The sequence below is a fragment of the Primulina tabacum genome, chromosome 14 (genome assembly GCF_025594145.1).
Source record: "Primulina tabacum isolate GXHZ01 chromosome 14, ASM2559414v2, whole genome shotgun sequence".
In the NCBI taxonomy this organism is placed as follows: domain Eukaryota; kingdom Viridiplantae; phylum Streptophyta; class Magnoliopsida; order Lamiales; family Gesneriaceae; genus Primulina; species Primulina tabacum.
Window position 1 is genome coordinate 1740179 of NC_134563.1, and position 13258 is coordinate 1753436.

At 34.1% G+C, this 13258-nt stretch overlaps 2 protein-coding genes across 2 annotated transcripts; one reads left to right on the forward strand and one right to left on the reverse strand.

The window, feature by feature from the left end:
* Positions 1–1544: 1544 nt before the first annotated feature.
* Positions 1545–3059, forward strand: LOC142525536 (putative acetyltransferase At3g50280). The gene has a single exon (XM_075629853.1). The coding sequence runs from the start codon at positions 1596–1598 to the stop codon at positions 3027–3029; it is 1434 nt and encodes a 477-aa protein (XP_075485968.1). The 5' UTR covers positions 1545–1595; the 3' UTR covers positions 3030–3059.
* Positions 3060–10478: 7419 nt separating this feature from the next.
* Positions 10479–12973, reverse strand: LOC142524372 (large ribosomal subunit protein uL10-like). The gene is given in 6 exon segments (XM_075628331.1): positions 10479–10857; positions 10859–10905; positions 10989–11381; positions 11464–11562; positions 11992–12060; positions 12520–12973. Coding segments are annotated over 6 exon segments (972 nt in total). The 5' UTR covers positions 12778–12973; the 3' UTR covers positions 10479–10751.
* Positions 12974–13258: the final 285 nt, after the last annotated feature.

Consider the following 13258-nt stretch of genomic DNA (forward strand, 5'->3'; position numbering starts at 1 on the left):
AAAAAGCAGTGTTCGAAAAACAAATAAAGTGTGCTTAAGCATTATTAATCGCATCTATTATTTTAAAATTTTTATTTTGAATGTATGTCCTTTTATTTTAAAATAATAAATAATGCTTATAATTTATATGTTTATTTTTTAATTTTAATTATGATTAAGCATGTTTCGATAATGATTTGACAAATATTTAGCATTTTTTAATATAATCTAGTTGCAAAAACAAATAAAGATTGTAATTTTGAGATTTTTATGCTTTTATAAATATGAGAATTAATGCATCAAACTTAAATTTATCATAAGCCTATGTTAATATCGCTTTTTCACGCTTAAGCTAAAAAAACGTTTTTTCACGTTTAAGTTTGTGCTAATCTCAGCTTAAGCTTGAAAAGCTTGGAGCTCGACGTCTGCGCTTCGAGTTCGAGAGGCTTCGCGCTTTTTAAAACCTTGAAAAAAAGTAACGTGGATGTGTTAAATGCAAGGCATTAATTATGTGAGAGAAGTAAAATAAACACAACGTTTTTCGGGGAAAAAATAGAAAATAAGTTGGTAATATATTTTATTTAATTTCAAAGATAAAAATAACATTTAGAAAAATAAGGCCAACGTGACTGACGCGTGGCCATTGTTAAATAAATGGAAACTGAGGTGGACAGGACAAGAAAATCGTCCCTAATATTATGTGTTGATATATATCGAGTAATCCAAGGAAAATCTTGTCTGTGTTATCCTCAACTTTGAGATTTGTAGCAAAATATCAAGCTAGGCATCCTTCTCAATCTCATAAAATAATCAACCTTCCCAGATTTTTTTGATTGTTTCCTTAAAAGGAAAAATGTCTCAGATTTTATATATATCACAATAAAATTGTTCTTAGACAAACTATATTGTTTATTTTCTGTGAGACGAACCAGTTCAAGTTTGTAATAACCTCAAAAAATTTGAGGTTACATGAATATGGATTTCAAGTTTGTAATAATAAAACTATTTGACAACAAATTTCAAATAGTTACTTTTAGTAATTATGATACCCTTATCCATGATAACAAAACCGCTTTGACATCAGATATTAAATCTAATTATTTTTTGAATAATTATGATAAATTTTTAATTTATCTCACATTAAAGTCATTTTAATTTTTCTCTTCAAATTCAATTTATATTTAAAGTAAAAAATGATATTTTTAGGATAATTTTTTTTTTTAAAATCAAATAAATTTATCTTGTAAAATTAATAGATGAGATCAAATTCATATGCAGTCGGGTCGAGGCTATGTAACTAATTTTATGGTGGACACGCGCCATAGGGTGGAAATAAATGGACACGTAGGTACCATGCACCTAATCATAATTGGTACACACCCCAAAAACTAAGAATATTACCCCATTGGTCCTTTATATATTAATTCCCCACGGTCAACCAAAATCATTAAATATTACCAAACACATACGTTGCCAAAATTATCACTATCGGCACTAACTATAATTCTAGCACCAACCACCTCAGCAAATGCATGAACCCAAAGTCCTATATATACCCCCACTCGTCTCCCGCTTTTCCCATCACTCTCACTCGAGATCACTCAGTTTCAGCGAGCATGGTTTCGCAATCTGTGCCTGTGGTCTCCAAATGCACCGTTTTCCCCGACCAGAAGTCGGCTCTGGGAGAGCTGAAGCTCTCTGTTTCTGATCTCCCTATGCTTTCTTGCCACTACATCCAGAAGGGGTGTTTGTTCACGAGGCCTCCGATGCCCATGTCGGAGGTGGTTGCTCTGCTCAAGTGCGGCCTCTCGCAGACGCTTTCCCAGTTTCCGCCGCTGGCGGGGCGGCTTGTGACGGATTCGGACGGGTATGTTTATGTTCGTTGTGATGATGGTGGGGTGGATTTTGTGCATGCTGATGGGTCCCATTTCCGGGTTATGGATTTGCTGGGGTCGGTGGATGGTGATTTGCCGGAAGCGCTGAAGGGATTCTTTGCGTTTGATGGGATGGTGAGTTATCACGGCCATTTTAGGCCCATTATGGCGGTGCAGGTGACGGAATTGGCGGATGGAGTTTTCATCGGTTGTTCTGTGAATCACGCGGTTACGGACGGGACTTCGTTCTGGAATTTTTTCAATACTTTTGCGGAGTTGAGCAAGGGGGTGAAGAGGATTTCAAGGGCGCCGGATTTCAGCCGGGACTCGGTTTTGATTTCCTCCGCGGTTCTTAAACTCCCCGCTGGTGGGCCCAAAGTTACTTTCTCGGTGGATTCTCCGGTGAGGGAGAAGATTTTCAGGTTCAGCAGAGAATCGATACTGAAGCTGAAAGCCAAGGTTAACAACCAGAAATGGGAAATTGACGCCGGAGTCGACGCGGCTGAGCTAATGGGTAAATACAGCAACGATACACTCAAATTCCCCGACGAGAAGAAAACATCATTACCATGGCTGAGAACCGCCGTCTCAAATCAGCTGAATCAAACCGAGATTTCATCTTTTCAGTCCTTAAGCGCGCTGCTATGGCGAGGCATCACTCGAGCTCGGAAACTGCCACCCTCCAAAAAGACGACGTTCAGAATGGCAGTGAACTGCCGGCACCGCCTGGAACCGAAGCTGGACCCTCTCTACTTCGGCAACGCAATACAGAGCACCCCGACATACGCATCTGCCGGTGATGTCCTGTCCCAAGATCTCCGGTGGTGCGCGGAGCAGCTGAACAAGAGCGTGGCGGCACACGACGACGCTATCGTAAGGAAGGTTGTAGAGGATTGGGAGCGGGACCCACGGTGCTTCCCATTGGGAAATTTTGACGGCGCAACGATAACGATGGGGAGCTCTCCTAGATTCCCGATGTACGATAATGATTTCGGGTGGGGCCGACCGGTTGCGGTTCGCAGCGGGCGGGCCAACAAATTTGATGGCAAGATTTCGGCTTTCCCGGGCCGGGAAGCTGGTGGGAGTGTGGACTTGGAGGTGGTTCTTGCGCCCGAAACCATGGCGGGTATTGAGTCCGACCCGGAGTTTATGCAATATGTATCGGGTTACAATTAATGTGCGCGCAACCAATTACTCTCTTTGTTTTTTTTTAAAATCGTGTATATTATAACCCTTAAATAACTAAGGAATTTACAATAAATAATCGTTGCGGAGTTTTATTTGATACACATGGATGCAGTGGCAGAGCCGCATGTCTAAGTACTCGGGCTACCTCAATTTTTTTAAAAAAAAATTATACGTAAATTTTGTATAATTTTGAATTAATATGATATTAATTAGTTCGAGTAGATCTTTAAAATATTAAAAGAGTTTAGAGTTTAAAATTCTAGTTTGGACAGAGTCATATTCATGGTTCCGTCAACGGGCATGCTCAGAAAACAACGTGGAGGAATCGTTAAATATGTTGGATTCAAATAAAATTTCAAACAGAATTCGATCCAACAAAACGAAAAATTATCAAACGAAATAGAAATTCTAGTTGCACCTGAGAGGGCAAATTCCTCGGAACAAGAGAATATCTGGAACCCGAACCTGGACGGGAAAGATATCTCCGGAATACATGCACGATAGAACATTACTAGAACCTCTTGCGATTTGGGAGATGGTATGATGTCACTGATTCATTGAGTTATGTATTTATAAATATTCATCATGCAGAGTATCTGGGAATATGCACTGCAAATTTAGGTGATGTTTCAGATCTTTAAGCAACTTAATTGATTTTCGTTTTCTTACAAACGAGGCATCTGCCATGTATCTATAAAATGATCATACTAGTACAGGCCTGGAATCTAACATTTCCAGAAGCGGTAAGAATTGGCGGTAAAAATTCACAAACTGCTTCTAAATTGGATATTTTTTTTATGGTTATAAGATATTCATGATAATCGATTTTCATCGTCCAAGTGTGTCATATTTGGGGATCATTAATACTAGTGCTACGATATAAATGCGACGATAATGAACAAGATAGTAAGGAGCAGTTATCTCTGTTAAGATTTGGACATGTTTTTTTTAATGAAGCAAGAAAATTGTGCCTATGTTTACATTGTCGTCTAATGTGGACGTCCGCTCTACCGTTCAAATGGTGGCTAGCAAAGTTTGAATTTACATCTGAATTTCACATTTAAAGAATTTGCTATATATAGAGCTCATTTGCTCATTTGCTAGACATCTAATTCTAGATTTCTATGCATCCCAAGTTCAATAGAACAACTCAAGTGAGAAGAAAAAAATTGATTGCTTTTCTTGTGTGAGTTAGAGAAAATATTTTATCGGTTATACTTGGGGTTGAGATTGTGAGATATTGAGTGTTGTATACACTTGTAATATTTTCTCTCTATAATAAAGATTTGCAGTAGCTTCGTGGACATAGCCTATATTGGGTTAACCACGTAAATCTTTGTGTTCTTGTTGATTATTTTATTCCGCAATTTTCGGTGCTATATTATCATCGTAATCGACATTGTTTCGGTATAATTACCCAACAATCTCCATATATTGAACGCTGAATAACACATCGATTATCAAAGTCTTAATATAATTTTAGCCATGAATAATAGTTTAATACACCTCAATAATCCAATTTAGGGGATATCAATTCCTCTCAAGTAAAAGGTTACCAAAACATTTATCTGTCCAGTCAACTTAATTCCTCCATCTCTTGCTCGTTTTAAAATAACATACGATGTACCACCCGGAGGTTACCTCGACATGATGTAAGAATTTTTTACCGTATTTTCTTTTTATTCTTATTCTCAATCTCCACAAATTCTTTTAAGTTTATTCTGAAATTTCCCACCAAACTCCTTCAAAAGAGTACAATACAAGGGCAAGAGAAAAATATATTCAAAATGATCACGGAGAAGTAATTTTAGAGGATTTAATAAACTGGATCAATGATAAAATTTGAATGATTCAATTCTTAAAGAATAACAAGTATATAATCATCGATGTTTGTTTTGCTCTCAATGTGTTTTTTTAGTTATTATGCAAAATAATGAGTATCTAAAATTACAATTTATTGAAATTTTCGATAAAAAAAATGATTGACAAATGACATGTAGCAATATGAGCTAGCTTTTGCTCAAAGCTTGTAATCTGAATTCGATTATGTGAAAATATTTTCATTTTTCATGAATGTGTTGACTTAACGGTGATATGTATAGAAAATCATCGAATGATTTGACATATCAAATGGAATTAAATATATCCAAAATCAACATTTCAATTGAGCAATATGTCATTATACGAATTGAATACATGTGATTCATTCAGTTTAGTATTCTCGAAGAGTTTATTAAAATGATCAAGTATTTTGGGAAAAAATTCGATGAAATACTTGGAAATACAAAATTCTATCCAAAATTATAGATTGAACATTTCTTACATGGAATGTAAATTTATAAGTTATATCATGCAGAAAATATACTAAAATATTTTTATATTTATAAATCTTGTCCATTGATGATTGTTTGATCATTTGATAATCAAACCATCTTTTTCACCAACTTGAAGATGAAGAAAATGTATTTTGTATTCAAGTACAATATCTAAGCATAATATAGCATCTTCGTATCTCACAAGTTGCAATAGTGAGTTTACGAATTTACACAAAAAGATTAGCAAGAACTGAAAGTAATGTGGTCGATCTTTTTACAAAGTTATCATATACATCAACTTTTGACAAATTAGTGCACAAGATCAAAATTCGACGATTTAATAATTTCAACCGATGCTTGCAACAAGAGAGCATTCAAAGTTGTATTCTATGATTTTTTCTACGTGATTTTCATAACAATGGTTTTTAATTAGATAATTAAAAAGTAGTGAGAGATATTATATTTTTTTCTTCATTAGGTTTTTTCCTCACTAGTTTTTCATAGTAATGTTTTAACGAGGTGTATCCATTGTCGGGAAGACATCTAAAGAAAGTATTTATAGATTTACTCATTTTTCTTCGTTCATGATTTTACTGTCAATGTATTAACGAGACATTACTCAAGTCCTGATGAATTTCCAAAACATCCATTTTCCGAACTAAGATTTTAACGAATTGGCCGTTGTACAAAAAATCAAATAAGGAGAGTGTTCTCTATTAATATTCTTGTTTAGTTAGATCTAAACGAGGTGCATCCATTATCGGAAGGACATCCAAAAATAGTATCTATCGTTGTACTACTTTTCCTCCACTCAGATTTTCTCACATTGTTTTATTGTTAAAGTTTTAATAGGACATCATTTGATTCCCGATGAATTTCCAAAACATCCATATTATCAAACTAAGATTTTAATGAATCAGTTGATGCAATAAAAATCAGCTAAGTTAAGTATTACAAGTAATTTCTTGTTGTAGATTATTATTCTTATTTAGTTAGATTTAAGGCAAAAACTTGTGTGAGACGATCTCACGAGTTGTATTTTATGAGACATATATCTTATTTGGGTCATCCATGAAAAAGTATTACTTTTTATGCTAAGAATATTATTTTGTATTGTGAATATCGGTGTTGTTGACCCGTTTCACATATAAAGATTCGCGAGACCGTCTCACAAGAGATCTACTCTAGATTTAAATGATTGTGATCAAGATAAATATGACATGATTAGGTTCAATGAGATAGTAACTCTTATAAATTATCTATTTTCTCGTATGATTTATGACACTTATATATTTATTTTCGTAATTTGTGAAATAAAGAAAAAGTGGGACACAAATGATGAAAAAAGGTAATGGCATTTGTTACTCAATTTTTTTTTTAATGACTGTCTGTATAAAATCAATAGTCTTTAAAATCAGAACATAACTTCTAAATCAATAATCTTTTAAATCAGAAACACAAGTTCTTGAAGCTGAAATACGAATAAGATAACAATCGAAAAATAACATAAGCATAAATATAAATAGAAATAGGATAAAATTACAAGACCCGTGAATTCAATTTGCCCGATAAAAAATAATGATTGATACACATCGATGAAAAGTTTCCTAGACACTCGTACAAATTTTTTAAGGTTACATAAATATTGATTTAAATTTGTAATAACAAAACTATTTGACAACAAATTTCAAATACTTATTTTTAGTAATTATGTTACCCTTATCCATAATAACATAACCGTTTGACATCAAATATAAATCTAATTATTTTTTGAAGAATTATGATAAATTTTTAATTTATCTCACATTAAAGTCATTTTAATTTTTCTCTTCAAAATGCAATCAAAAGCAGAGTTGTTGCTAAATTTAGTAAGTTGCTGCCTAAATGACATTCTAAAAAAGAAATAAACGAAAAATGTGATAATATATATGTTAGGACCAATGGAATCCGGATATCTTCCACACTAGTATGATATTGTCTACTTTGGGTTTTAACCCTCAGTGGTTTTGCTTTTGGAACCACCCAAAAGGCCTCATACCAATGGAGATATCATTTCATCTTTATTAACTCATGATCTTTCTCTAGATCTTCCAATGTGGGACTTTGGGCATCCCAACAATCCTCCCCTCAAACGAAGTTCCACTATTATTCTCATGGTCCGAGCCTCCCCTCAAGCCTTATTCGTCCTCCAATCGAGGTTACTCCACTTCACTACGTTGGAGCGCACGCCTTACATGAATACTGGGAGCATAAACCACCTCGAGAGTTTAATCAAGGATTTTTACCAGGAGCCTTCACCTCCTTCGTTTAGGTATCGAAGATTCTACCCACACGGCTCGATCTAGACCATGACTCTGATACCACTTGTTAGCACCAATGGAATCCCGATATCTCCACACTGGTATGATATTGTTCACTTTGGGTTTTAACTCTCATGGTTTTGCTTTTGGAACCACCCAAAAGGCCTCATACCAATGGAGATATCATTCCATCTTTATTAACCCATGATCTTTCTCTAGATCTTCCAATGTGGGACTTTGGTTGCATCCCAACAATATATTATAATAAATGTCTAAATATATTTAATTCATTATTAAAACTGTTAGGCTTGTCAAATTGGGTCAGGCCCGTCGGGTCGGCCCGCCCCGCCATAAAATTGAGCGGGTTGGGTTGATAAAATAGCAGCCCGTTTGGAGGTGGGCCAAACGGGTTGAGCCCGTTTGGGTTGCGGGCCAAATGGGTTGAGCCCGTTTGGGTTGCGGGCTGGCCCGCCAAATTAGGGTAGAATTTTATATTTTTAAGTTTTATATAAAAATTCCTATTTCTTCCTTATTTTTTCTCATGTGCCTAACTTCAATCACTCTGGTAAAATCTATATGCTTCTATTTTTTTTTGAAGATGTTATACTCTTCAGTCCCCTCCCTTTTTTTAATGTTTAACTCGAACTAATCCAGAATTATCTAAATAATATAGTAAATAAAATAATTATCTGTATTATTGAAAACATAATATTACATGAGTTAATTTTTAGTACATGTGTACGATGAAATCTTGTGTGAATTAGAATAAACACTTTATTTTTTTTATGTATTATGTTGATTGTTGTATACTTTCAATGTCTTATTTCAATGTTTTTAACTTTTTTATGAAAATATTTAACTGAAATATATTTTTCTTCTATGTTTATTTTAATACTGCGGGTTGGCCCGCCTAGCCCACGGCCCAAGGTGGGTTGGGCTGGGTTGGCCATTTAGAGGCACGCCAAAATGGCGGGCTGGCCCGCCCCGCCCCGTCTAATGGCGGGTTGCGGTGGGTTGCGGGCTGGCCCGCCCCGTCAGCCCGTTTTGACATGTATTTAAACTGTATATTAATCTCTCTGTGTATAACTACTTGAAAATTGAATCTCTCATAGGAATTACTAACCAAATTAAATTACATTTCAAATTTCAAATCCAGAAATTAAATTTCATTCTGGTAATTATAAACCAAATTCAAATTGTAATTCAAAATTTAAATATGAATTCTGAAAATTTGAAACATGTTTCAAAAATTGTGCTCCGCTGAAATTATTTTATTAATTTAAAATTAATGACACATATATATAGATGTAAGATTGTTATAATTTAAAATTTCATCTATATTTTAGATGAACTAATTTTTAATTTGATTTTATTTTTGATATCTAATATATTTATTTCAATGATAGTATAAAATCAATTTTCTCTTCAATATATTAACTCTAATCTTAGACCAACAATTCTCGAATTATTACAGATGATTAAAAAATAAGTGTATGTCAATTTAATATAAACTACCATTTTTATTTTTTTATTTATGCAAAATAATATAAACAAGGAAAAATTGTTAATTAACATATTTAGAATTAAAATATATGTATGGAACTTGACATACTCAAACATGCAAATTTTGCTAGATAAATACTTCAAGCCCAAAATTGATATGGAGTTAATAGTAGGCTATTGTTAATAATCCATGTTAAATAAATTTATGTTAAATACAATTACTATTTTTTATACTTGAATACATTTATCTTGTGAGTTATCGTTATTAATGTTTTTTTTAGAATGAGTTCCATTTATTTTAATTATTTTTTATTCTAAATTTTTAAAAAGAAAATATGGATTTGAGAGCCAGAGTATCTCAACAATTTAGTTTTCATGGTTCAGTCAAGATGCTGATTCCAATATCAGTATATACGTTAAATGATATTACAAATGGTATGATTTCTTTTAATTAAATAAAGTACTTTATCTCCAACATAGATTATTCTCTTAGATTATGCAATGACACTAGATTGATCGTGATAAGGCTCGGAAACCATGTTTTGGAAGGAAAAATTCTTACCTGGAAGTAACGCAGGGTCATAATGTGTTTATTCCAAGAATGTCATTGACGTCTTCTGATATAAGGCTTCCTATTTAAATTTCAACAAAGATAGTTCAATATTCTTTGCTTGTATCATATGCAATAATAATTAACAAAAGTCAGGGGCAATCATTGTCTCATGTAGGACTTTTTTTAAGAACCCACTTTTTAGTCATGGTCAATTGTATCCAGAGTTATGAATCATAAAGTCCAAAAATTTTGATATGTGATAGTGATAGCAACCCGAAAAATTCAACGACAATATTATATTTAAGGAAAGTTTTTCAAAATTTGTAATTTTTTTTTTCTTTTCTAATTGTATGATCTATAATCCATTTATTTTATTTGTATTTTAATTTAATTATTTATTGAAATTAAAATCACACTAAAAATTTTATATCATGTTTATCATTTTATTTTATTAGAATTAGTTTTCTACATAGTACATAAATTTATATGACACTCATTATCTAATACAAACGTGACATTAATTTAATCCGAAATACAAAAATATCTCATTTATTTAATATTTCATTGTTAAGACATATATATATATATAAAAAAACAATAAACATTTCACTTTGATAAAAAATCTAAGTTAAAAAGTAAACAAATTATCATTAATACTAATTTTAATAATCAATTAGATAAAATAATTGTAAAACTAGTTTCAATACAAAAGAAACCTAAGATCATATCGTGAAGAGCATATAATAATTATTAAATAACAGCTCACTTAAACCGGTTATTCACCGTCAAAACAGAACACTAATAACACTATAACAGCGAATTTTGGAACGTAAGCAATAAAGGCACGAGTTCAGAGTGCAGTGTAGTGTACCTTGAACAAAACAAAGAACGTAAAACTAAAACTTAAAGCATTTGGCAAACAATCCCAAGACATCCCAAAACTAACAAAGAAGACAGCAGTGTACTGTAACAACAGAAAACTCAAATTCAAACTCCGAACTATGTAATGGAAAGAGCCAAATCAGAACCAACACAAGCCTTAATCGAAAAGACTAAAACCCATATCATCATCAGACTCCTCGGCAGGCTCTTCTTTTTTCTCCTCTTCTTTGGCTGCTGCAGCTGGAGCTGGAGCTGCACCACCATCCTGAAGCTGCCACTGAAGTAGCTGCAACAGCAAACTTGCTTGGATCCTGCATAGTTTACATTGAATTGAGTAATCAGGCAAAGGGAGCATCATCAACCCTAACTAAAAAACAGTAACATGACTACATACAGCAAGATACTCCTTAATTTTATCTGCTTGTGGGAAGGAGTAATCAGTTTCAAGCGCAACAGCCAAAACATTCTTGAAGGCATTAATGAACATGTGGGGTGCTGCGGCAAGGGTCGGGTATGAGATGGCAAGCGACAAGGAAGTGACCATGGAAACACCAATGGCGAACTTCTCGATGAGATCATCTTCAGTCAAATCAAGCACCTCAGGGCTGAAGACCGATCCATTATCATAGACAGTCGAGACAATTAGACCATATGAGAATGGCCTAATTCCAAGTTTTGCAAGCAATGCAGCTTCAGAGGAACCGACTTTGTCACCTTTCTTGATAAGTTCCACAGGGGTGATAATTTCAACAGTACCCTTGTTAATCTTAGTTGGAATGTTGAGAACCTATAACGAAATATCTTTAGAAACCATCTAAAATTACTAAATTAGGGAAATGCAATAATGTAGAAACTGATTATAAAAAGACCTGGAAGAAGGATGTTTGTGATGGATCGAGACCAGTGTTCCCAGGTGGGACAACGACATCAATTGGAGCCACCAGACCAACACGAGCAGGAGCTCCAACCTGTGGACAATCAAGTAGGCACACCAGTCTAAGAATCGGAGCCACCAGACCAACACGAGCCAATAAAGTTCGAAGACACAGCCCTTAAGAGCCTTCAAAGGCACAATTTTCATTTTCCATTCAATTGTTTCTAAAATACACTAAAAATCTCATTTGCTTTATATCTCGGATTAAAAAACCGGTAGTGATTTCTGAGCAAAACTAAGTTCAAAATATGAATAACATGTATACACACAAAAATTAAAGAACAATAAATTGATTAATTTGATATATTGACCAAAAAATTAATATCATTTTGCTCTTGAACAGAAGAACCTAGCACTCGGATAGGGTTCAATTTAGGGCACTAACATATCACCAAGACAATCACCCTAGTAGAAGAAAGTGTGCACGAACACGGACATAAAAACCTTTGAAAAACCAATTCACCTTGTACTTGGCAACTTCCTCACTGACTTCCTTCAGGTCACCCTTGGTGAAGATGAGTCCCACATTTCCCTGTCCAAAAGACAAATTAGAGCTAAATTTCACTAAAAAGTAAATCACTCGCGCATAATGCAATAAACAAACTAGGCTCCAATCCTCCATCAAAATTAAAGAATCAAGATACAATTGATCCATAATTAAACTTGTTATGTGGAAAGCATATACATTAAAATCCCACAATTGTATTTTGCGAACTTTTGCGCTCCACATAAATGTACAAGGACGTCAAAAAGTAAAACATAGAATAAAGCTATAAAACTGATAATGCAATAATCAGCCACTGGAAATATATATATTCGGCATGAAAGTAGGAATGTATATATTTATCTTACTACGTGATTTTCAAACATAATTTTGTCACGCAAAAGAATTCAAATTAAATTGATCCATAAGAATCCATAACCAAGAAATAAAACTAATTAAACAGACAGAATGGAAAACAAAAATAAAAAAAACGATCTTTGAACTCACGACAAGGAGCGGGATAAGGTTCAGAATGGCGTTGTTTCCGGTCTTCTCAGCATGAATCCTTATGCTCCTCTTCATCATAGTATTCTTACCCATAAGCACCACAGAATCACCCCTCAAACCCTTCCTGATGTTCTGTAACTGATTCGACCCCACATTATCCGCCGCCGCAATCAACACCTGCGAGTATTCGTCAAGGAGTTTGCAGAGTTTCTGGTCGTACGAGATCTTCTTGTCGGCCTTGGAAACCTTGGGCGCCATTGATAATAAACTGAGAATACAAGTTAAAAAACACCTACAAATGCAAGGAAAAAGAGAAAATTTGAGGGCCAAGACGCAGCAATGGGCTATGCCAAGGCGGACCGCGGAGGCGCTGTCACTTTAACCTCGATTCACGTTTGGGTTTTGAGATGGCAACGGCGTCGGAGGAGAGAACTTTCGTAGAGAAATGAGAGCAAGCGGCGGGTTTATATAGTCAGGGTTTATATTTTGACCTAATTTGGACGGTGGTGATGGCTTTGATAATTTCATCAACGGTTGAATGTTTTTGATGGACGATAGTGGGCTGGGCCGTGGGTACAGCCCATACTTTTTATTTTTGGGTTCATATATATGTATATAAATATGAGAAATAAATTAATTATTAATTAAAATATGACCAATTGCAATCTTTGTTTATTAAGTTTGTTTTCATAATTTTGATTTTATATTTCATCATTTATTTTTAAATTTTTTTATAATT

Bases quoted from the DNA above. Each gene is read 5' to 3' on its own strand.
- LOC142525536 (XM_075629853.1), top strand. From the start codon at position 1,596: ATGGTTTCGCAATCTGTGCCTGTGGTCTCCAAATGCACCGTTTTCCCC.